This window comes from Ornithodoros turicata, chromosome 4, assembly GCF_037126465.1.
Source record: "Ornithodoros turicata isolate Travis chromosome 4, ASM3712646v1, whole genome shotgun sequence".
Classification (NCBI taxonomy): Eukaryota; Metazoa; Arthropoda; class Arachnida; order Ixodida; family Argasidae; genus Ornithodoros; species Ornithodoros turicata.
Genome location: NC_088204.1, coordinates 68,237,548 through 68,263,776, shown reverse-complemented (window position 1 = coordinate 68,263,776; position 26,229 = coordinate 68,237,548). Strand labels below are relative to the sequence as shown.

Sequence of the window (26,229 nt, the reverse complement as noted above, 5' to 3'; positions counted from 1 at the left end):
ATCTGAGGGAAACCCAGGAAAAACCCCAGACGGCACAGCCGGCCCGCGGATTCGAACCACGGACCTCCCAGTCTCCAAGCGCACGCGTTACCGCTGCGCCACCGGAGCTGGTGCGTCTGAAGACGCCCGCTCATTGACTAGCATTCACACGAGTCAGTTTCCCGGCGGCTGTCAGTTTTCCGATCCCTTCTGTATTCGCGCTTGCATTTCGTCTGTGTCTAGCGTAGGACTGACCAATGAAAGAAAAAACTCATTGCACTTGCGCTCCTTGTGGATGATGCAGAGTGCATTCACAGAAACGGCACAGAGATATGTGCCAAAGAATAGATTCCGAAAAAGCACTATGAAATGTACAGTATTAACCCAAATCTCCGTGTGGACGACACAAACGCCTGTCGGAGTATTTTGAGAAGAGACGTTGTCACGTTCGATTTTATTTTCCACAAATGAAGCGTATCTCGATGCTGAGCACCAATATACGCGCCATAGCGTCCCTAACAAGTGATCGACTGGCGATGACGCTGTGATGTCGAGCTGCAGGTAGTCAATAATTAATTAAATGAAATAAAATAAATTAATTTTTATTTTCCTTTCGAACGCGTAGCTTCCAATTATTATGTTTTTGTACATGTATTGGAAATGTGCAAACGAAATATTATGTGTAGTCAACATTTGTCCAGCGAAAGAAATATCCGCGTTTATAAAATTCATGCTTTGTATTCCGTGTCTGTTTCGCCTCATGTAGAGAAAAAGCTTCCTTTGTGCACACTACATTGTAGGCATCCATCTATGCATTGCATAATTGTTCCGACGCTGCTGCACCGGTGTGTCGTTGCACCACTTTCGCGGTAAAGCCAACTATTGTTTGCGTTCCAATTCAGAATTGGCCATAGTACAGTGAACGCCGTTGTATGGGACACATGCCAAGCATTCCTGATGAAATATAAAGCAAGCGCGATAACTATCCGTTGAGTCACCTTTTCCTTCTGCCGGAGCAGACGCCGTCGGTCGTCAGAATCTGTGCCGGGAGGACAAGATATCCGGCTGCCTCCGACTGCCGCTCCGGAGGTCAGAAAGTGGTGACGTGGCGAAGAGCGCCGGTCACGTGCACCAGAGAGCAATGACGTTTCCCGCCTCCTGAGCGTCAGCCGGCAGAAAACTGACTCGTGTGAATACAGGGTAATGCACGGTGACATGGAGGAAGGAAACACAGGAACGGCCCTTCCAAGTTTTTGCCATGGGGACGGGCGTGCCAGCCTCGCATTGCACTCTGGGATGCTCCTGTCTACCATGTGACCGCTCACCTGACCCCAAGAGCATGCGCAGGCCAGCTCCCTAAGCAGACGACAGGAGTCGTGATTGCAGCTCAGACGCTCAGGTATCTGCCTTGTACGTGATGAGCGCCGCGCGTCCAGTGTTATTTGTGTGTGTTCAGAGGTTTACTCTTGGTTTACCCTTCTACTACAAGACCGGTCACGGTCTGCAGGACAAGCAGGCCGTACCAGAAACATCATTCGTGGCAGTGACGTTTGTGTGGCGACGTGGCCACGTTTTGTGTTTGTTGCTGAAGTGGTAAAGCATGCCAGTAATCAAACTTATACAACATAGAAGGAAATCAGATGAATCTGCAGCTGTAGCACAGCGCTAGCTTGCAAACGAACGGTTCAAGATGACTCTCTCACAGACAGGGATACGAAACAAACCGATCAAGTACGTACTTAAGAATGAAACGTTATTCCCATGACAGAGCTGCTTTCTGTTGAATGACAGCCGCAACAGCGGTAAGAACACGTTAACAAAATGTTGTTTCCGCAATGACTTTGGAAAAGCACGGAAAGCAGCGCGAGCTACAAAGCGTTGCTAAACCGAAACTTTAGAGAGGATCACGTGGTGGACAGGAAGTAATGGCGGTTTTGACAGGGGCGACCGCCAGAGGGGTCCCACGGAAATCTGTTCGAAACCGCCGCTCCTGTGTTTCCTTCCTCCATGGCACGGTGACGCTGGCCGACCAGAGAAAGGAAGGAGTACTGCATAAGTGGTTAAATTCGCGGGCTCAATAATTCGCGAATTTGTGAGAAGCCAGGATCAGACAATTATTTGCGCAACCTTAAATTCGCGGTACCGCGGTGCGTCGACAATGGCCCTCTACCTTGAACTTCCTGAAAGAAGCTAATAAAAGGTATCACAACTGGGCAACTCGTTCAGTTTGTCTTCCTTTTGAGCAGTTCTGACTGAAAGGGCTGTGATTAGGTGTCCTACTCGACTTGTATCTCTGCCATTGCCCGAACTGCCCTGTCTCCTGTCTTTTCATCGCATCGAGCAGGCGCGATTGGCGCTCGATAGTGATGCGACAACTTTTACAAATACAATTACTCTGCGCGTGGCAGAGTGTATATCCAAGCAGCAAAATGCACTGAAAGTCGAGTGCAATAGGGGTGGACGGGTAGGTGAAAAGGCTTGAACAGATTCGTGAAACTACAGAACACCGATAGGACACATACCGTCCACCCCTATTGCACTCGACTTTCAGTACATTGTGCTGCTTGGGTACACGCTTGCTGGATGATCCAGGCTTACAAGCAATTGGAATCACGGGACGCCTACATCTCCGCGAGATTCGTACGGGAAGGCGGGACTACTGTCTCCATTTGCAGCGGCGAACAGAGCACTTTGCAGTACAATGCAGAGTAATAGTGTAAGAAACCCCGTGTGCATAAGTTGCCTCCGCGTCCTGGGTCAAATTTCTTATATATTTCGTACACGTATATTTTTTTCATTGGTTCGAATATTTCGCGGGACTTTAAATTCGCGAAAAAAGGGCGTTCGCGGGGCCCTCGCGAAAATTACTACTTATACAGTACTTCCATCGACGTTCGGTGGGAGCCAGACTTCTTCAAATTTCGAAAGTGCGATTTTTAATGATTCCACCTCCGTTTTCAAATGAGATATTTCACAACTGTGTTCAGTTCGTGTAAATGATTGTGAGAATACCGCAAGCTTGAAATCCATTTGGTTCCGAAGTCTCCCTTTGAACACATACGGACAACACGTACAGTTATAATAAAACAGTGTTGACCCTGAGACATTGCGGACAGTATGGTGTAAGCCATTCATGAGTGATATTAACACGTTTGCCTTCGGTCAATCATAAATCTCGATGACATATGTCGTCCAGAAAACGGTCAGATTACCGCGACACCTGTTACTCGTTTCCAATTTTCGAACGAGCGGATGAAGGGCATACATCTCACCTGTTCATTGTACGCGTGGTCCGTTAAGTGATAGACTGCCATGGCGAGGAGCTTGATCGTTCCTTTTACCGAGATGTTTTCTGCCAGCCGCAGACACGCTATCAGGCGCCTCCTTGGCTCTTTTCCGTGACTGGGCTCGGAACAGATGGGAAAGTGCCCGGTAACGACAGCGATCTTTGCAAACGCCACTAGCCGCAGGTAGTTGACCACCGCCCTGCGTGTGTTGCAGATCAAGGAGAAATTATATACGGTGCCTGCACAGAACCTCTTCAGCGAAGATAGCAGAGAATAGAACACTCCAGATGAACAAGAACAACACTGCGAGGAACAATTCCTGTATAGTGGTCTAGTGGCATGCTCCTTCTGCAGGAACCAACGCCAGAAACATTTGAAGAAATTTTATCGGTATTGTTTACCTCTTAAACACTTTTGCTGGGTGACGAGCCTTTTTGTACTTTTGAGAAGGTTTTTAACTTTTTCAGCGAAGTCAATGTTTCGAACAGGATTGAAAATTCTGTATGGTCGGTACACCCCCATGCACTAAATTGTTATGTTTTTTTTTAACATTTGTCTGGGGCTCTATGGCCTAAGTTGCCTTTGCGCCACTAAAAACCGAATCATCATCATCAACTAGTACTATGGACAGCCTCCATTTCATTCGTCGCCAGTTAAGGGTACGAGGACATCGTGACGTGTAGGTGATTTACACTGTACATGCAACGACTCCTATGCTTAAAGGAGGGCCTATACTCGCAGTGGCGTCAAAAGGAGGGTGCGGGGGGGGGGGGGAGGTGCCGAACCAGGCACCTCCTAATTGTCCGCCCACTACTCGGTATTTATGGGTAACGGACCAAGCTGTCATCCCGTGCACCATGCAACTTTGGCCAGTGCATCTTCCTTGACCCACTCTACTGATTTATTGCCAGCGAGCATCTGGTGGCGAAGAGCCCCTGAGGTGTCAAGTGTCCCCCGTCCAACGTGCCTTCCCCGAGTCTCTGTCGGGTGGCTATTCCACTGAGGTGGAAATGCACAATATTCGCGAGGTTTCTAAAAAGTACAACTCTTACAAAAATAGTTTTCACATTGTGCCGTATGACGTTTGGAGCGCGCCGAATCCCTTTCAAATGGGAAAGGACGGACACGATAGTGTCATAACACAAGTGCTAAATAGGGTGTTATATGTGATAGGATGGTATGTTATGGGGTGTTAAATGTTATCAGATAAATGTTTACGTCGTACGGCGCGTGTGGCCTCCTTCCTGGCTCATAAACGCGAGGTCAAAAATCCAAATAATTGAAACCACGTAATTATTTCAATGTGCCATCAGGGATTTTCTCGGTATACCCCATTCACTCTTCTAGATACCTTACAAAGACCTTACAACACCCCGCCCACACCCACAAGATGGCGTCACCCTTATGGAAATCCACCCGCCCTCCGATGTCCCTGGGTAAAATTCCGTTTAATTCAACGCTGAAGATGCGTTAATATCGAATGGACAACTGGGTTAACTGTGCAACACGACAATACACAACCAAGCCCTAATTAAAAAAAAAAGAAATGTACGTACAGGTCATTCTGAGCAATGAATTCACCGATCTTATTGATGTAAACCTTGTGTTCCTTGACCACCTTCACTTTTGGAGCCGCCATGGCATACGTCTCGGAAAAGAATTTTTTCCATGACCACTGAAAAAGCAACCACTGACGTATGTATGCAAACCAATGGCGATGTCCCGCGAATGTCATTAAAATCCGTCCTAATCCTCATATCTGCAATAGTGCGTATTTGCATTCCATTGACTGTATACAGCACTCCCTTCCAATTAACCGTGTGCTTTTCCAGGAGCTATATGGCTATACGAAGAAACTGGAGCTATAAAGAGAACGGTGAACATCAACAACCACTTTATTGTGAGATGATGAATGAGGGGGGGGGGGAGGGGGGATGTGGCCAGGGACCAAGCAATTTTGTGACAGAGAGGGGGCGAGAGTCGTTAAGGGACCCGGTAAGTACGATTCGGGAAGGTGTGGGCTATATAGAAGACCTAGATCTTCTACAGCACCGCAGTGACAGCATTGGGGAGAGTTAACGTGTCTCAAGCTGTAACGCCACTGCGCTGTAAAAGCCACACCTGTTGTCTTTATAGCTCCAGCTACGTGCCAACAGGCCCACTCAGTCATTCTAATCAGCTATATTTGGCGCTTTTCTTCTTCCTTATCGTCTTGTATGTGAATTACGCTGACGTCCGCGGGAGAACAACTGATAATGCTACTGTAATAAATGCTACGAGTACACGAAATAAGAACAAAATATACAGACGCAAAAATATGTTCGCCCAGCTTTGTTACGGTACCTTGGGGCCGACCACAGTGGGTATGACAGCGTCCTGTTCGTCATGCCAAGTTTCAGCAAGGGTCAGCTGAATTTGTTGTTCATCAGTTAGGCTGGTGATCAACTGAAAAAAAAAAAAGACCATCCAGGTGTGATAAACAACAACTACTTTATTTTGAGATGGAGAGTGGGGAGGTTTATCGCCAGAGGCCATACTCTACCCCACTGCTGGTGGGGATGTGGGGAATAAAAAAATGAGCCCCTTCACAATAACGATCGAAGTCCGATGGTGTCCAGAAATGTCAAAAGAGCTTTGAGCGTAGATCGTTGCTGGGCTGGATTGGGCCAGGGACCAAGCAATAGGGAGAAAGGGCGAGAGTCCAGCTGACGAAGAGACTCGGAGAGTGCGGTTCGGGAAGGTTGGTAGTGGGGGGCAAAGAAGAAGAATGTGCTCCAGATCCTCAAGAGCACCACAGTGGCCAGGTGAGATAACACTGAATGCTATACAGCGAAAGGCATATGAATGCGCCATGACTGTCGTTATGACGGTAGGTTAGGGTAGGGTAGGTTAGGTTAGGTTGGGTTGGGTTGGGTTAGGGTATAGGTTATGTTAGGGATTTTGATTTATTTCACCGTATATATAGGACGGGGAGGGATGATGTCTGGTCAAGCAGCAGTCTTTTGGTGCTTTTAGCATGAATCACTTCGTCACCAAACAGTGGTAATAGTTTACGAACTGAACATCAGGTTATTATTGATTCCTCTGTCACAGAAAAGCTGCACAAATCACAGAAACAACAGGATACAAGAGCTCGCAGGACTCCGTCGTTCTAAAGCAGGTGCCGCCTCGCGCGACCACTTTTAATGCCAGAGAGTGGATCAAGATCAAAGCTGATAGCAATGCGAAGACAACTCTCTGAAAAGAAACTACGAATTGGCCTATTATGGACTGAAAATCGCGAATGAGTCGTAGGGAAACCAACCGTCTCGAGACTGGTGAGAATGGCGTTGCTCTGAGTGGTAACCGTGGGTATCAATTTAGCATCCACGTGGCCGAGGCAGTTGGTCAGAATATGCGTAGCGTAATCCTTCCGGAGCTCGTACTCGGCCAAGGGATTTAGGCCAGCCAGCTGCACGGAAAGATAATGGGTATGAAGGAACACGAGTGAGAAATGAAGTGAGAAGGAACGTGGAACTTCTTCCCCTGGCTCTCTGCAGCGCAGGAGTGCCGTATACTGTATATCAGTGCATAGAAAATGTCGTACTAGATGAACGCAATGGATTCTGAACAGGTCTCGGCCAATACCACCTACACTGTTAAAACAGAACTTCACCACATAGCACGCTCCTAGCCAACCATCATTCCGAATGATATCATTCTGTGCACTGATTTGTTGAAAATGGGAGGAGGCGCCTATCTGGGACAGATTATCTTGTCCCAGATAGGCGCCTCCCCCCCTGTTTTGAACAAATCAGGACACAGAATTATATTATTCGGAATGATGCTAGGAGCGAGCTATGTGGTGAAGTTCTGCTTTAACAGTGTAGATAGAGAAAGCGTGCGCACTGCCTCCTCTCCTTCTTTGAAATAAGAGTCAGAATTCGTCTGCTACTGCACTCTTAAAAATGAACTTCACCGCATAGCACGCTCTTAGCCAACCATCATCTCGAATGACATCGTTATCGGCCCTGATTTGATGGAAACGGGAGGGGTACGCCTTTTTTGTGACACTTATGCTGGTCACAATTTTCACAGAAATGGCGTACGCCTCCCGTTTTCAACAAATCATGTAAGATAACGATATCATTCGAGATGGTGGTCGGCTACGACTGTGCTATGAGGTGAAGTTCATTTTTAAGAGTGTGCGATTGGTCGTTCTGCGAATCCATGAACCCGCAAATTATTGCAGCTCACCTGGAACCTGCAGCCCTAATATTTTTGTCTAAAGTGCAAGATGCGCTTTTCAGAAAATCAGTTTTCAGAATGACCGTTGAAAACACGATCCTCGTTGGCTGACTCCTACACTCTTAAAAATGAACTTCACCGCATAGCACACGCTCCTAGCCAACCATCATCTCGAATGATATCGTTATCTTCACTGATTTGTTGACAACGGGAGGCGTACGCCTTTTTTTTTGTGACAATTATGAACAGCATAAGTGTCACAAAAATGGCGTACGCCTCCCGTTTTCAACGAATCGGGGCAGATAACGATATCATTGGAGATTATGGTTGGCTAGGAGCTTGCTATGCGGTGAAGTTAATTTTTAAGAGTGTGGGTTGTTTACTAAACTTTGTGCGAGGAGCAATTTTAGCACTGGAGTGTCCCTTTAAAGTTTTGTAAAGATGGTGTCACCTTGGCACCAACACAAAAGAAACGGGATTCATCAGTCAGGTCGTTCGTGATTCATGATCGGTAAGAAAAACGCCAATTTACGCTTCCCTCCTTCATCTCTTTCAAGGAGGCCGCCAATGCGGAGCAGGCCCGCATTGGACTCTTCAAACGATTCGTCCAATCATTGCGGGGGATCGTTCGGGGAGAGCACTCAGAGGGCACACGGAAAAACAGCTATTCATTTCTATCGAAAATGTCACAGTAATTGATCATTATACTGCCTCAGACGAACGGCTGTCACGCCACTCACAAAAACGTCAGTAGCGGACGTCTTGACGACGGTGAAGAACGGAAGGACGGAGTATTGAACGAACAGGTGGGACATGATTTCTGTTACCGTCTGGCTGCCTATGGCGCTGAGAATCTCAAGATCCGGTGGCGATGACGGAGAAGTGCTTCCTTCCAAAAAAAGAAAAGAAAAAGAAACATGTACATTCTCTGATCAGGCTCTGAAAAGATGTCAACGTAAATGCCCGCATATCACGCTTCTTGTTTGTAAAATGTGAGCTAGTTCCCTGAGCTCCTATAGTTGTTCACAACCACAGACGTGGATAATTCCTCGATGGAGCCAAAAATGTCGTTGGCCCCAAGATTTCAACTGTAAATCTCAGTGTACTCCAACTGTATCACTCCTTCCAAGAGCATCAACGCAGTCGCGAAACAAATAGGCTCCTACCCGAGACACGTCATCACGACGTTAATAGACAGACTGAAACCGAAACAAATCCGAAGGGGAGGGTTGGGTTCCACGAATAGGCACTTGTTCGCTTCCTCCTATTCAAAGAAAAGTAGGATTGAAGGTCCTTCCGTTTCAGGGACCATCGTAATGCCCTCAAGACCGTGGCTTGCGGGCGCGACCCAGTTCGGCCCTAGCTTCCAGCGTGTTCTGCTCTACCAAATTGGTGGCGCTGTCGAACGTTATGACGTCATTCGTTTACAAACAGGGAGAGGTCTGTTCAGCGAAGCGATGGCGTCGCAGCGACGGTTCAGGTGTATAGCAGCCGCGTTCCGCAACGTGTACGGTAGTTTACCTGGAGCTCACAGATTTGCTCTGAGCAACACAGTGACAACATCCTTATTCGACAAGTTATTTTCGTGGCCACAGATTGAGGCTACCGGTTCGATAAATAGCCTCAGATAAACAGTCACTGTATGCGACAGACCCGCGGGATTGCTTGTGGTACAAATAGCACGACGGAGGTTTCGCACTATAAGGCCCGGTTTCACCGACGTCGATTAACATTTGAACCGAGATCAACGGTCCCTTAACATGAATTTGACGCTTAAATATACTTCAGTAACGTGAGTTATTGTCGCTGCAACATTCATCACGTCGCCAACTAACGTTTGTAGAAGAGAATTGAGTGTAACTCCATTTCTTAGCGACAATCAATAGGGACACTCGGTTAGAACAGAATAGGAAAGACGAGGGCGCAACTTTCAACCACTTTACTAGAATGAGACCAAAAAATACAAGCCTATCTTTCAAACCCTCCCCCTCTTCTTCCAAACCTGAGCGCCGCATACCGCTTCCACCGCCAAACAAGACGATACCGCCAATCATGAAAGATAACACCCTTCAGAACACCCGTCCGGAGTTGATAAGGTGTTGCTGTTTCTCTGTCAGGGTCGCCGTCGCAGCACTGACGCACTTATCTTTAAGTTGCATTATCGTTTTTGTCTCTAACACATGCCGCACATGAACGTCTTTAGATCTGTATAAGACTTTTGTCTGGCTGTACTGGGGTTGGCACCGGCAATAAATGACGTGGCCTGCAAGCCGAGATCCCTCTTCATCTTTCTGTCAATTGAGTGTAAGTTTTAGCAACCCTCGATCTCGGTTCAACGTTAACCAGCGTTGTTGAAACTGGGCCTAAGTCAGTCAAAGGGTATGTAATCAGAAAATCAAGATAGAGAGAGACCTTTTGATGTTTCAACTACGTTATGTTTACTTATTTTAGTAAACCCTATTTTAGTAAACCTTGTAGACATTCACTTTAGTTCTGTTTCTTCAGTCTCCACGTTACCGGGGTCACCCGCAGTTGTCATTTGTCGCCCGCCACCGTTGCGACCCCGCCTCACTGTCTTATATCCCTGTCAGACGGCATGCTCGAAGGACTTCGGGGAATTGTCATTTGCAAAAAATGACCTCTGGCAGCCGTGTCAGACGGCAGCTCAAAGGACCTTTCTAAGAAATGACCATCAACGCGAAAGGAGGCCCCCAACGACATTTGAGGAGCAGAAAGGAGCAATCTCGACAACAGTGTTATGCCATTGTACCCTCGTTACCTTCGCAGCTGAATGTAGGAAAACGTATAAAATGTGGATAATGGAGTGAAACTGTGTTAACGTGTTTAGATCCTATTTAGAGAAGTGCATATGGCTTCTGCGTCTTGATTTGTGGCGCACAGACCAACTTCAAATTTCCACAGCAGACAGGGAAAAGCAAACCGAAAAAGGGAGCCGGTGAGGGCAGTCAGTTGAGGAGCACTCCTTTCCCGCCTGTCTGGCAGGCGCCTCCGAACAAAGGTCATTTGAGAGGCCGAAGGCCATTTCTCGTAATTGACATTTGAAATGCTGTCTGACCAGGGTATTAATCTCTGTGGAAGTGAACAGGGGGGAACAGCCTCACGTGCTACAGTGGAGGCGGACTAGGTGGCCGGAGGACCTGCCCCTTCAAGGGTCCTTGCCGCACCGCCAATATCTTGATAACATTTAACGTGGCTCAAAATCTTGTTTCATTCGTCAAATTGGGAGCCATCATCTAAAATAATTTTGCTGTGCGTTGTACTGTCACTGGTAACCGAATTTACAAAAGCAATCAGCAAGAAAGCAGCCCCGAATGACCGAGACAATGCTCGCGTGACATCAGCAAATTCCTGTGCCGCCTATGTTTATGTTTTCTCAGGTCACCTGCAGTTGTCGTTTACCGGGAAAGTCTAATTGCGTCGAGTCTCATAGCAGGTCACCCAGGAGTGGGTGGCACTTCGACTTTGCATCGATTCGATATTTAACTCTCAATAGATTTCAGCCTCGACAGTTAATCACGTATAGGGGTCGATCTGCCACTATAGTCGTGACGATAAAGACGCGCGTTGTGGAATTTTTTTTCGCGTATCAGTGCCAGCAGAGGGACAATTACATGACAACGATATTACGGATGGACGACTAATATGTACCAAAAAACTAATATGGCCGCAATTAAATCGGGTAAATGACGAAGAAGCCGATGTGTTGCAGGGGGGTCAATACTCCGAACACCTTTCGGATCAGGTGTCCCCTACATAACAGCTGCGGATTTTTGACAATACGCTAGACAGGAAAGCGCAGCAATAAGATAATACACCTCACTGGCCTTGGGTTCTATTACTCTTCGCATATTTTTTTTTACTCCAAATAAGTGGTTGAACACACTAGCGATGAAATCAGGTGCTTACCTCGAGCGATGCAACTTTTGACAAATCCAGTGATCGCTTGCTGGGATCCGAGAGAGCCTTCTTCAGGTTGAGGGGCAGCTTCAGTCACATGGTGGAAGATAGAGATTAATGGAAAAATTAAAGACCCTCCTGGGAATATTTCGTTCTTGAAAATGTTGAACTGTATGACTCATACTGTAAAAATCGTTCACTTCGCGTGGAACTAGTTTTCGCGTTTTGGCGAAGGCGAAATAGTTGACGCTGGAGCTTAAATTCGCGGGAAGCGCGGGCTCATGTTTCTCGGTGACGTCAGTATATCTACTTAGCGGGTACTTAAATTTGCGAATTTTTGGCGCTCATGAAAAACGCAAAAAATCATTCCGCAAAACAAACAAACAAAACACTTTTACAGTACCATGCGTCCTTGCTCAAGAACAATTACCACACCTGAACTGTACACTGTTAAAACAGAACTTCACCACATAGTACGCTCCTAGCCAACCATCATTCCGAATAATATCATTCTGTGTCCTGATTTGTTCAAAACAGGGGGGAGGAGCCTATCTGGGACAAGACAATCTGTCCCAGATAGGCGCCTCCTCCCATTTTCAACAAATCAATAGACAGAATGATATCATTCGGAGTGATGGTTGGCTATGAGCGTGGTATGTGGTGAAGTTCTGATTTAACAGTGTAGCGTGCGGAGAGTCTCTGACCCGCACACCCTACACTGTAAAAACAGAACTTCACCACATAGCAGGCTGTGCGCCAACCATTGCCACGAATGATAGGGTTATCGCTTCTGATTCGAAGAGAGAAAATTGCCAAAAAAAGGCGTACGCCCCCCTCTCTCTTCAAATCAGAAGCGATAACCCTATCATCCTTGGCAACGATTGGCACATATCGTGCTATGCGGTGAAGTACTGTTTGTAGAGTGTAGTGAATACCTCACCCTCTTCCTCGGATCCCGTAAGAGAATGACTGAGGCTGACGTCACGCTCTGACACACCGTGTCAGACACACCGTGGGGTGTCGGTCGGGAGACTGACTGACGGCCGCACGGTACGCTGGTCCTATTTGAGGCTCAGATCGCCACGTCACTACACTCTAAAAACTGAACTTGACCACATAGCACGCTCTGCGCCAACGATTGCCACAAATGATAGGGTTATCGTTTCTGATTCGAAGAGAGAGCGGGTGTACGCCTTTTTGTGTCAATTTGGATACATTTGGATCATTGACACAAAAAGGTGTGCGCTCTCCTCTCTCCTCGAATCAGAAGCGATAACTCGATCAATCGCGGCAATGGTTGCCGCACAGCGTGCTATGCGGTGAAGTTCTGTTTAGTGTAAAGCAAGTAACGAGGTACATAAAAAAAAAAAGAAAATAAAAATGTCGTGCTTGTCCCGTAGAACACTCTCTTCGGGTATAATTTTATTGCCTCCAAATGGAGTTCCATTTTAATCCATTCTCAAGGAGTAACTATATGACACCATTAACCGAAACGTGTTCGTGCCAGAGCTTCTGCATGTGCTCTGGGATCTTCCATGGTATTTCTTGTGTCTTTCTTTTTGCTTTTTTTCTGTGTGCGCGCATATGCACAAATGAGCAGCTCTATCCACAGGATAGATCGTACTTCGCTTAATACGACGTGAAAGGAAGGCGTTATGGTCGTACAGAAGAGGGAGAGGAGTGAAGTCATGCACTGCCACATGGAGGATGGGAATCTGAGAACACAGTACACTAGCAGTACGTAGACGGGTAGAAATCCAGCGAACCAGTAGAGAAGTATGAAGGGAGTTGCCTTAGGACGAGAGCCGCCTATATTTCGAACACAAACTGTTCTTCTTCTGGGCACCGTCCTCCTCATCACCTTCCTCATGGTATTTAAAGGGTTAGGTATGACGTGTTAAAGGTTCATGCGAATTGTGGGTCAACAGCCCGGGGGGAAGAAACGGTCCGTACAGACTTTTACGGCCGGAGTGAATGGCCGCTTTGCTAGAATGTGGAGGGGATTATATGTGAATGAAGTCATCTTGGCTCCAGAATGTAGCAGTATGAAGTAGATGATAAAGGGGATAGAATAGGAGGAAAAAGGATTGGGCGTATTTTATTTGTGAAGGTACAAAGTACACAAATAAAACACGGCCAGACCTTTTCCCTCCTATTCTAGCCCCTTTATCACCTACTTGATGCGTTCTGCATGGCCACTACTTTTTACTTCCTTTATTGCATGCCACAACTGTGTATTACAAATATATATGTTATAAAACAAAACACCTTTGCTTGCTCTGAAAATTTCCCCACGTAGCCCCTAACTTTCTTATCTTTTGGAATGGTCGCCTATTCCTGCCTGTTATCCCGTTTCGTCCCGTTGTTCAGGAGCCTCGCATTTCTTTAGCCGGTCTGGAGCCAAGACGACTTCATTCACATAATCCCCTCCACACTCTACCAAAGCGGCAATTCAATCAGGCCGTAAAAGCCCTGTACGGACCCTTTCATCCCCCCGCGCTGTTGACCCACAATTCGCATGCACCTTTTACACGTCACACCTAACCCTTTAATTACCATGCCAATGATGAGGGCGGTGCCCAGAAAAGGAACAGTTTCTGTTCGAAATATCGGCGGCTCTCGTCCTGACACTCTAGTAGTAGTGTGTTGCCACACGACACAGACAAAACCACACGACGAACTGCCTATAAAAGAAAAACACAATAAAAACAAGCGAGATGTCCTTCATTGGGCAGCTCCCTTGAACGTGGTAAACGCCTGAATAAAATAAAATAAAGAAATTTCCTTGTCAAAAGTTCATATGCCACGCGATGTCGTCCCGTAAGGGTGAAATCCTCTCCGACTGAGAACTTATGTACAAAACTAGTGATTACATAAGTAACCAAGACGATACAACAACTGAGTAGCTGGGCTGTGGTACACGTGTTTACAAGTCGAAAATCTCCACATGAGAAGCAGGGCTTTATCACTCGCTACTCGTTGACTAAAATTTGGTCATGAATGGGGAGTAATCTATTAGCAGTGAGGGAGTTACTTGGCAAATGCACAGAGAAATAGGGAGTAAGTCATTGAGAGGGGAATAAAAGGGAGTAAAAGAGGGAGTAACTCATTGAGAGGGGAATAAAAGGGAGTAAAAGAGGGAGTACCTCATTGAGAGGGGAATAAAAGATAGTAAAAGTGGGAAGTTACTCCCTCGTTACTCCCTTTATACTGAGAGTGTACACAAAGGCTTCATACATCTAAAAACAGAACTTCACCGCATAGCATACTGTGTGCCAACCCTTGCCACGAATGATGGGGTTATCGCTTCTGATTCGGAGGTAGAGGGGGGCGTACGCCTTTTTGTGGCAGTTTGGATATATGAAAATTGCCACAAAAGGTGTACGCCCCCTCTGTCTTCCAATCACCAGTGATAACACTATCATTCGTGACAATGGTTGGCGCGCAGCGCGCTATGTGGTGAAGTTCTGTTTTTAGAGTGCAGAAGGCGAAATTCATGCTGTCACCAGCGGACGAACTGTGACGGGACTGTGTGTGGCGGACAAAGGGTGAAAGACAGTCCAGGCTGGGACATTCAGCAGGTCGGAGGGACCAAAGCAGAATCTTTGTGTAAGGTACTGTTCATTTACTGTTCATATTTCACTTGCCCTATGATTTTGTCTTCCCTCAAGTACACATTTGGATGGCTCTTCGTTTCCTTTTCACCGCGCTTGCCCTGGAATAGTCCATCACCCAAGGACGCTGCATAGTGTCTTTGGATATGCGTCAACCCTATAGTCAGCAAGTTATTGCATTCGCGCCTATTAACTGCGTATTTCCCCGTATCAAAACAGTGTAACTAAGTCTTGTAGTCTGTACCTTGAACAAAGTCCGACACGCGAGTCTCGAATGTTTCCACGATGTAATTCTGCAGAGGCTTCAGTTCGGAATTGCAGACGGCTTCGTAGATGTCGTTACACATATGAGGTACCAACTTCTCAATGAAACCCACTGAAAGCAATGCATCACTTTAGAAAGCTCCAACAAACCTAACGGACCGTAAACGTTATAATTCCTCAGTATGTTCTTCGCCGCAGTATTTTTTGCGGGCTCTGGGCTGCACGAGCTATACACTGGGCTGGTAATGAGCTCACCACTTTCACTGCAGACGACTAATGGGCATGAATTTGCTGTAAAGAAGGCAAACAAATCCTTAGTCATCATCTAACCCCTATTTAGCAAATCAGGTGAAAAAATGAAGTGGCCATGCATAGCCGTTTTCCTAGACGGGTTTACATGCACCAATATTCGTGCCTCGCGCACTATTTTTGCCCAAAATATTAAATTTGTAGCACCATCGTCACCACGATCATATTCACCTGGCACGAGCTGTAGAGCCTTCCACCAGATCATATGTTATTAAATCACTTGGACATCGTCGGCCCCCTACCACCCTCTCAAGGTCAACGTTATCTCTTAACAGCCATCGACCGCTTCACCCGGTGGCCGGAGGCAACACCCATCCCGGACATCACCGCAGCCACAGTGGCGGCGGCATTCGTGACCACCTGGATTTCACGTTTCGGGGTACCCTCCACCATAACGACAGACCACGGAAGGCAATTCGAGTCATCTCTTTTTGCTGCCCTCGCCACTCTCCTCGGCGCCCAACGTATCCGCACGACCGCCTACCATCCGTCATCCAACGGCCTCGTGGAGCGATTCCACCGTCACCTCAAGGCCGCATTGAAGGCCCACGTAAACCCCACTGCCTGGACGGAAGCCTTGCCGGTGATACTCCTGGGACTCCGGTCCGTTTTCAAACCCGACTTGGGTTGCACCTCGGCCCAACTGGTCTATGGAACGACCTTGCGGCTTCCAGGCGAATTCTTCGCACCACATCCCACCGGGACCATTCCCGATCCCACAGACTATGTCTCCCGCCTTCGCGATGTCTTCGCCGGTGTCCGTCCCGCACACACGCGCCTGGGCTCCGCCACCAAGGTGTACGACCATCCGGACCTCTCCACGTGCACGCACGTCTTTGTGCGAGTCGACACTGTTCGGAAACCCTTGCAGCCCCCATACAACGGTCCCTACCTCGTCATTGCTCGCTCTTCGAAGCATTTCACGATCCGCATCAACTCGAAAGCAGAGGAGATCTGCATCGACAGGCTCAAGCCGGCCTACACCGAGTCGCCGCCATCAACCGACCTCAACCTTCTGAAGACTGATGATTTTTCCCCTGCCAGCTCCCCCTTGCAGCCCGCCAAGCGCAGTCTGCGGGTCTCATGGGCGCCTAAACTGTGTTATTTTCACTCATGGTCTTCGCCCATTCGCTAGGGGGGGGGGGGCAATTGTAGCACCATCGTCACCACGATCATATTCACCTGGCGCGAGCTGCAGAGCCTTCCACCAGATCATATGTCATTAAATCACTCTCGTTAGCTCTCGCACCATGAAGGTTGTCTTGTCTCCTTCAAATTAATTTCATCAATTAATTAGGTTTGAGGTCGCCCTTTCGGTCTGTTCCCCACTGGTTCTGGCTGTCACTCAGCTCGTGGCGAGGACGCGGACCGGGAAAGTGCCCGGGCTGCCACTAGGAGACAGACGCCAGAGCACACGATAACGACATCGATTGTTCTAGAATCCGAAACTATGATGTGTTGAAGCTTCTGGAAACGTGTAATATACACTGGCGGCATTTATACGCACTGGTGGCATCTTATTTTGCACACTGAATCTTTGAGTGCTGTTGAGTCGAAAAAAAAATCGAAACCATTTTTTTGTAATTTTAAGTCCGGAGTGACACTTAACAGCACATCCACGAAGCGACCAGATAGAGCGTAATATTGACCTCCTGGTTTTCGTATGCTCTGTATCTGCCCTTTGTTTAATATTAATTAACCTCGACCATTTTGCTTTCAATACTCCAGCCTCACAGCTCCTCGCATTGCCGACTGCAAGTGGCCAAGCTGCGGCAACCGACAAGCGGAGCTACATTTGCTCCGTCATTCGTTAATCGTATTGAGTTGCGAGCTCGCAGTGAAAGAATGACAAAACCCATAGTTGACCTTGATGGGGACCCGGTCGTTGGTGACCCGGTCGTTGGTGATCCGGACGTTTCATTTACCGAGACACCAACGACCCTCGCAAGAATATGTCTTCATGCGACTCCTCCTCTACTTCTTAGTCAAGTTCTGTCTATCGTGAACGGTAGGCATTATTTCACTGCATTCTCTGAACAACACAATCATGACATTGAAAGGATGAGATCGTGGAGCTACAGCTACGTTTACTTACGGCCGCCCGTGTAATCTAGAAGAGGCGATAATAAAACAATTGTATGAAGTTTGTGTAATACTACACGGCAAACTGACTGGCATTCCCAGCGAATGACGTCCACACTGAATGACATGTCACACGGTGCAAGTAAATGGCAATAGTACATCCGAATGCCATTCACCAAGCGAATGTGTTCGAGGAACTCATTCGCTCTTCCCCTTCGCACCGACACTGCGTACCCTCGTCAGTAGACAGGTAGCTAACGAACAACGATAAACCGTTCAGGGGAATTAAACACAGATTAAAATGTTTACTACTTTATTTTGTCACGAATTTATAACCACTTTTGACACGAAGGAAGGAAGGCTTGGCACTTTTTCAGAGAGCTACTCCCCGGTTCCCAGTCCACTGACACGCCCGTACGATTGTCACTTGTCTTGGCTTTTGATACGTAGCCAACTGAGCGCCGTCCGAAACGCAACGATTTTGTCGCATAATATAATGTTTCGCTACTTTCGAGAAAAATAAATAGGAATCTAACAATGTACATGTCCGTATAACAGCTCCATATGTTCGGCCCTGCACTCTTAAAAATGAACTTCACCGCAGCGCCTTGCCAACCATCATCTCGAATGATATCATTATCTGCTCTGATTCGGTTGAAAATGGGGGCGTACCCCTTTTTTGTGACAATTAGGAACAGCATAAGTGTCACAAAGAGGCGTACGCCTCCCGTTATGGACGAATAAGGGCAGATAACGATATCATTCGAGATGATGGTTGGCTAGGAAAGTGCTATGCAGTGAAGTTCATTTCTAAGAGTGTGGCGTTTAATTCATCGACAGCGTTCTATATAAGATGCTAAATGTATTATAAATAGATTATAAATTATATTATATGATTTATATGATAATAAAATTAAAAATAAATAAATGATACAATAAAATATAAATCATAATATAATTTATTTATAAATTATTTATAAATTATAATACATTTACCATGAACGACATTCTGTTTCTTCGTTTGGCTCGAAGCAATACAAACGAATGACATTCGGCGCGAACAGCATTCGCTGGAAATGACATTCAATTTGTCGTGTGACAGGGGTATTATAGGCACACTCTTCTTTCACTGGGACAGCAAGGAGCAGACTTATCGTGCTATGTGAAATTATTGGGAAGCCATACGTGTTTTCTGTGCCTTGGGTTCCATTAACTGATGTTAAATAAATCAGCACAGAAGGGTATGACATAGCACCAGTCACACAACAATGAGAAGTACTATAGTGGCACAACTTGAGAATAAGCACGCTATGGTATGCCCTCTTGGTACGTTGAGGCTTGAGCCATCAAATTGATCACAGGGATCAGCCATATCTGGAAACCGCAGTCCACAAAGAGCGCCAATGGGATGTTTCTGTGTCAACTTAAAGGAAAGCTGAGGTCGTCTGCAGCAGCTGCTACAAAGGTGACCCCCAGAATTGCTTTTGTTTATTGCTGCGGGGTGTTCTGCAACGAACAAAACGAGCTCCTGCGAAAGAACGATGAGCGCAGGTGACCTACAGAGCAAACGCGAGGTCTCTGTTCCTCACACCTTTCAAAAATCCTCTCCTCGTGAAAAGAGCGCATTGCAGACCGTGAGGACGCCGTGGCGTAACGTGATCTCCTGGCACGTCATCCGTGACGTAGAGCGGCACAGCTCAAATATCTATAGGTGGCGCGTGAGCTGAGGAAAAAATACAAATAAAAAGAGGCCGTCATGCGAGGATCGTGTCAGCCGTCCGCAACTGCTTTCTTCGACTGTTTTTGTAAATTCGATTGCGCAGCTATAACGCACCGCAGAGCGAAAATATTTTGCGTGGTGACTCCTGGTGGACAGCTTGACAGATGAGGCAGGGTTTCGACAAATGTTAAATGCCATTTCATTGCCCTTTTAAAGGTTGGTTCACATTAATGTGTTTACTCTTGCGCTTAGGGGGGACCGCTGCCAAGGAAGCGGAGAGACGCCCTCCGCAAGGCCACTTCGCCGACGCACCGCGAGCACTTGAGCCGACTTCAACTTTATCGATACAAGCAACGCAAGTGCAAGCCATCTACCCAATCGAATCGCGCAAATACGCGCATGGGCGCTGCTACGCGAGCGGCGCTGCTTCGAGCAGAGAAGCAGAGAGAGCTGTGTCATTTTAGAAACGCAACGGCCGGAACGCAGGAATGTGAATGAGGCCACGTGTGCGAAAGCGTCAGCCCGTTTGGGGAAACCGCTGCACGCAAGCGCAAACGCAAACGCAGCAATGTGAACCACGCTTAAATCCCGCCTACGTCCACCGCAACTTATATTGTGACCAGTGGTCCAAAATGCTGACTACTTTAGTCGTCACAAAAGAATAAATAAAATGAATAAAAAGTTGGCCGTTCGTAACCATTAGTTCAAACAATGGTCATTGCACTATGCAAGTAGGTCAGTCTTCTGCGCAGCTCTCTGGTGATGGAACGGGTGCAAATACAGGTAAAAATGAAAAGAACATAAATACAAACGCAAATCAGAAGCGCAACATAACGCGTGTCCAAGGGATTACACAGGAAACGAGAACACATGTAGATAACGTTCCATGGATTAAGGATAAAAAAGGGGGTTATGGCGACGGAATGAGGACACAGGTGCGGAGTACAAATGTGACCAGTGGGCCGTGAAAACGTGAAGACAGAGGTGGGTCTCAGGAGAGAGTCAAACGAAGAGAATATGGAAAGAAAAATGGAGAGTTGTTTTACAGTTTGTGTGTGTGTGCCTGTGTTTATCATTATTTTATTTTATTTTATACGAGAAATGATATTTACGGGTTAAATAATTGTAGTGGGCCTGCGTGGATGTTCAAACCGTGAGGCTTCAGAGACTGGAATTTTGCGATTAAAAAGGATTCGCGAGTTTTGCGCTTCATGTCACTGTTATAACCCGATTCAAGGATAACGACTTTGAGGTCTGCACCCAAAGCGTGTCCAGTAAGGTTAAAATGTGTAGAAACGGGTGTAGGATGGTTATTCACAATATCGGATTTATGACCGTAACACCTTTCCCTCATGGTGTTCCGAGGTTTCTCCGATATATATTGAATACAGCATTTAGTGCACTTGAGGTGCTCGAGATAAATGTACATGGGCTAATGAAATGACCCCCCTTTTAAACCCCCTTTTTATCCTTAATTCCTGGAACGTCACCTACATGCGTTCTCGTTTCCTGTGTAATCCCTTGGACTCGCGTTATGTTGCGCTTCTGATACCCCTGCGTTTGTATTTCTGTTCTTTTCATTTTTACCTGTATTTGCATCCTTTCCATCACCCTGTTACCCTCTCATGCCAAAACTCCCCCGTCAACTGTATATATGTTCCTGTACCATGTTCATATTTTTGTAACCTGAAGAAGTGCAGTCTGGTGCACGAAAGTCTCGTTACCCTATGTAAATAGATAAGTTGCTCCTACCGTTTAATATCACTCTTTGATTAACAAAACGGAAAGGGGAGTTCTTTCACGTCAGAATAGCTCTCACGGGTTACGGCATAGTAGATATGCCACTGGATTGCGGCTTAGTCATATTTTCGATAGCCCCAAAAAGTCAACTTACCTGGTTCGGTGGTTGCTTTGGCTTTACCCCCTGTGAGAAAACGCATTAATGCGGTCATTTTTGAATTGCGAACGGCAGACAACAGGTCTCGAAGATTACGTGTTTTGGGGATTTATAAAAAGTTGGAAGTGTTACATTTCGAAGCACGTTCATATTATCACAACCTCACGAATTACACAAGGTGGACAATTAGGCTAAACGTCTTCACATCGCACCCTAATTTACAGAACGTTACGTGATTACCATCTGATTACCGTTGTGCAATAACTCGGGTGGACGCAAATTACGTTATGATGGTTGCTACATTCGTTGTTTAGAAACCTCATTAACAGTAGTTATACTAGTGCAGTGCAGAAGGAATTTGGGAAACTATAATCGTTCACAAGACGCACCAGTGCACTAGGAATACAAGTCCTTGTAACGAAAGGAAAGTTAGGTAGCAAGCGAGCTGGTGGCAAGCTTGCTCCTTTCCGCAAATCCTGTTCCAATATGAACGAAGAAACGGCAAGAGCTTACAGAATTCCAACTGCAGGAGCTGAGCAACGCCCACAAGCGTTCCAACACTCAGGACGAGCAGCACAGAGAGCAGACATACTAGCACAATACTGGAAGAACGTTCCCGCACTTCGGGGGCAGTCCTGGAATATGCAAGCGTTGATGCATTATGGCGGTCGTTGCTGCAGCTCAACAGCACCAATAGGGCAAAAAGTATTTGTGCTTTGCGTGCAGCCACTGAAATAATGAGCCTAATGAAACCCATAGCGTTACGTCACAAAGAGCACGACGCCATGCCTTGTAGATTGCCGCACACGATGTTTTTACCTTTTTTATTTGTGTGGTTGAGAGAACCAAAATGCGAACATATGCACATAATACTGCCATATGAGTATGATAGATTGTACCGTCTGATATGTATTGGTATCGGACCATTGCCTTTTTCTTGCGGTATTTTGAAATTCAATCGCAATGTCTCCGCGGGAAGACGCTCCGTGGCGTGTGTTTCCAGATCATCGCCGCGTAAACCATAAGGCCTTTTCACGTTTGCGTGGCGTCATGAAATGTTTTCAGACGACTTTCACCGGCTTCACCACTGACACCGGTTCGCATTTATCGGCTGGAAGAAAACATGCCCCGTCCATCGTTGTGATGTACAGCGTCTAAAATCAGAACCTCGCCACATAGCACGGTGAAGGCCAACCACTCCCACTGCACAGAATCACTACAGATTTGTGGAAAGTGCTAAGTGGAAAGTGGCTAAGAACGTGCTATGTGGTGAAGGTCTGTTTTTAGAATGTACTTCCCAGTACCATGTTCCACCGCACTTACTCGTCCTCATCTTCCTCTTCCTCTTCGTCTTCATCGTCTTCTTCTTCCTCGTCCTCTTCTTCCCTATAATATTATTAGTTGATCATTTCAAGGTTGACTAAAGCACAAATGTGCGCGTTAAGTCTCTGTTCTCTTACTCCTCCTCGGGCGCTCAGAGTTTCGTGCTCAGGGAGCAGCTACTAAACGGCACTTGGACTCTTGAATGCGCTCGCTGAATCTGTTACTCCCTTTCTCTTTTTTCTGCTCTCTCTGCTTCGCTGTCGCCCCACGTCCTGGGTTCCCTTTCTTCGCTTTCGTGGAGAGGAGGAACGAAGAGCACGGAGCACGATACCCCTTTTTCGTGCACCCTCCAGAAGCTGGTGTGTGAAGAGCGCGCTCACGTCCGAAACTCAGAGTACAAGCGTAACCAATTAAAGGGACGGTCTCGTATCCCCTGCCCCTTTCATAAAATGTACCATTCGATTGCCCTTTGTTGAAAATGGAATACTGCTAATTTACTCGACAAAACACGCCACAGTTATTAAATAACCGAATTAAATTGATAAAGATTGCAGAGTATGCCGCGATCTGTGTTGGCAACAATAAGAGCGGCCACGTCGCCCTGCGGGTAGGTCCGTGATAGGATACAGAAATCGTCTGCTTTTGCGCGCGCTAGTGCCTCGGCGTGAGCAGACGACTTTCAGAAGTTACTGGGCTCCGCGGCAACTCTCGTACATTTTCTTTCAGTTCTCAGGTGAAAAACGCACATTCTAAGAAGTGGCAAGCATGGTGCTTTAGAACAACTATGTTAATCCTCAGAGACAAGATAAAAGTCGCACGACAACCACACTCACAATCACAAATCTGAAGTCACTGGCCATCGGCGCGCGCGGTCGCATTACAGCTCCGACCAAAAATTATGGCGCAAAAATATATTACGCGCGCTTCCATTACACTCCCCGTTGTACACTGATCATGCTTCGAAATGAACTGTCGCTGACGACGTACATGGAGAAGGAGTGAGTGTTTATTTAAAAACCGCATTAAATGCTCGCGGAAAGAAAACACGTGACCTAGCTTCCACGTATCTCATTATGCGCCACATTATCGGAGACCCCACAGTCAATGCACGGACTACATTCTCCGCTCGCGGAGGTATATGCCTGAGTGTCCCCATTTCGAGAGCAAAGGGGATGACTCAACCCAAGGTGCGTCTACAAGTTACAATTACCATGACAACGACGACGTACCCGCAGGCCGACGTCATACGTGACGTATGCAAGAGAGAAGCGCGGCTTTTGTCGTCTGCTATTACGGCACGTTTCGACAAATTCCTCGAAAACAACTTTGTTATTCCGGATGAAACTCTGACAGTTGTATGTGTACAGTACTCGTGAAGATAGTTTTGGCTAAGTTTCGGAATCGCCCCGGCTGTACGAGACCGTCCCTTTAACGGTGAGAGAGCCAAACCCTCGCGCTCCGGAGCAATCACTTCCCAATTGAAATTGGCCGACTGTCGGCAGAAAGTCGGGGACCAAGGTAAGTGGCCAATGATGCCTCTTTATGACGATTTCAATCAGTTCTCGGTGGTGCACATATAACCTAAGATTGAGACAGTCACGTAGACTCTGTTGTACGTTGAAACTGTCATGGAAGAGCCGTATATGCCATATGAAAAAAGAGAAAGGGTCCTTTAACGAGAGGATAGAGAGGTAGACTGTGTTTGTCGCTCAACTTGGCACAATGCAGGCTGGCCAATTCTTGGCAAGTCATTGGCCAGGGTACAGATCCGTATCAAGTTAAAAACGTATCTGTTAAAAACGTAATTCTCGTGTGAGCGTCCAACACGCCAATCACAAAGCGAGGTGTGCATCAGATTGATGAAGACGCGAACCGAAACGCTGCGTTCGCTCCGTGTATTTGGGTACCTTGTGAATGGCGGGACCGGCTCCACAATAAATGGCTTCGTGAGTGAGCATTGCTGCAGTATAGTGTTCGTTATAACATGTTATCACTCAAAAGCACCTCTGAGAGTTTTTCACTTGTAAAAAAAAGTGTTTATTAAGTTATGTGGAGTTTCTTTTCTTGAAGTACGGAAACGTTCGCATGGGACGCGCCGTTGTAAAAACGCTGCATGCGGTTAGCTTTGGGTGTTATTGGACACCGGCGCTTGTCGCTAAGAAAAGCTCGGCGTTCCAAAAACACCTCATGCGGTTGGGCCTTTAATTGCGTGACTTACGTTTCACCAGTGCTGCCTCCGGTACCTGGAGAAGGCGTCAAGCCGGGTGACGCTGACGATGAGGGTTCTGGCGTCGATTTCGACACTTGCTCTTTGGAGGGCTCCGGTGTCGCAGCGGGCGAAGCAACGGGAGAGGAAGAATTTTCGCTCGACTTTGACGACTCGCTGCAATGGATGAATTTGTGACACGAAATATAATTCGCCGCAGGTCCGACGGCTTCAAGCCGGAGAAATTTATAGGCTACCCGGCTCGATCCAACCCTGTCCAGTGTAGCGGACTGTAAAATTTGACTGCTGACTGTGACTATCTAACAGTGGGGTAACACAGGCTCGAGCTCGACCTAAGCCCGGCTGTTCAAACCCGAGCCCAGCCCAGGACCGTAAAAAAGAAGGCTCTACCCGGCCCAGCCCGGTCCACGGGAGGGGGAAGGCTAGGGCTTTCGAGACAGACGACAGAAAAGGAGAGGACTGCTCTGTGTCCTTTCTACTGGCCCTGTTCAAGATGTATACGTGCCAACTACCCAAATTCACAACGGTGGTGACTAGACAACCTCGTGGAACCTGCTCGCTGCTCAAGGATAATAAGGTGTCAAAAGACTATGATGAACGGCTATGTACCAGCACATAGATGTACCGCTATGGTGAACTAGAAGGAAACCCATCGTTAACATTTCTTGAAAGCAGCCAAGTGAGACTGACCTGCTGTCACTGTCCCGATGAAACTTTTCTCCGCCGTGTGTTTCGGGGTATCCAACATGCCTCGCCCTTAAGGGGATATCTATGCTTACGTAGCCAAACATAGCTGCTCTGATGAAGTAAAGTGGACACGAGGGACTACTATCGAATGTTGTTCGATGTCGTCGAACACAGTGAGGACACGTATATAAGCAGCAGCAAAACTTCTTCTCTCGCCTTCAACCACCACGAGAGAACTTCTTCTTCTTCGTGAAAGTAAATAGAAAAGAAAAAGTACAAGAGTATAACATAATATCTAATTAGATGAGAAGACTCTGCAATAATCTAAGTGAGCCTTCTTTTTTGTCGAGCAGATTTTTAGACAATTATACAGCAACTATCGACCATACATCCTGTTATGTCCATAGTGTTATGATGACGTTTCTGTTAATGTTCCTAACAGACCTTTGAGAAAAGGGTGTATTGGCCAGTGATTTCCCCAGAAAAGCACTGCTGGGGGGGGGGGGGAGGGTGTCGAGCTTTCAATGGGGGGGGGGGGGTAATGCTTTTTGAAGGTTCCACTTACGGAATTTTTATTAGACACGGAAAGAATCGTTGCACAATGGTAACACATCTGCACAGCTTTCCCATTCCATTTGTACATGTTATTACGTTAGAACACAGAACATTAGATTGCAGATTCATTATGAACGACA

At 46.9% G+C, this 26,229-nt stretch overlaps 1 protein-coding gene across 3 annotated transcripts in view; it reads right to left on the bottom strand.

Annotated features, from left to right (window-relative positions):
- Positions 1-25,730, bottom strand: part of LOC135391774 (uncharacterized) — a 32,508-nt gene extending 6,778 nt beyond the window's left edge. For 2 of the 3 annotated variants that reach the window (XM_064622204.1, XM_064622205.1), the window contains exons 1-14: positions 25,538-25,730; positions 24,839-25,003; positions 22,621-22,683; positions 21,811-21,932; positions 21,295-21,324; positions 17,694-17,708; positions 15,545-15,580; positions 15,270-15,401; positions 11,421-11,498; positions 8,234-8,382; positions 6,571-6,717; positions 5,610-5,711; positions 4,823-4,941; positions 3,252-3,465 (exon numbers count right to left, since the gene is read on the bottom strand). In XM_064622204.1, the coding sequence (XP_064478274.1) occupies positions 3,252-3,465; positions 4,823-4,941; positions 5,610-5,711; positions 6,571-6,717; positions 8,234-8,382; positions 11,421-11,498; positions 15,270-15,401; positions 15,545-15,580; positions 17,694-17,708; positions 21,295-21,324; positions 21,811-21,932; positions 22,621-22,683; positions 24,839-25,003; positions 25,538-25,638 (1,473 nt within the window). In that variant the 5' untranslated portion in view covers positions 25,639-25,730. The remainder of the gene's footprint in view (positions 1-3,251; positions 3,466-4,822; positions 4,942-5,609; positions 5,712-6,570; positions 6,718-8,233; positions 8,383-11,420; positions 11,499-15,269; positions 15,402-15,544; positions 15,581-17,693; positions 17,709-21,294; positions 21,325-21,810; positions 21,933-22,620; positions 22,684-24,838; positions 25,004-25,537) is intronic. The other variant, XM_064622206.1, reaches the window with a different exon arrangement.
- Between the last annotated feature and the right edge of the window lie 499 nt (positions 25,731-26,229).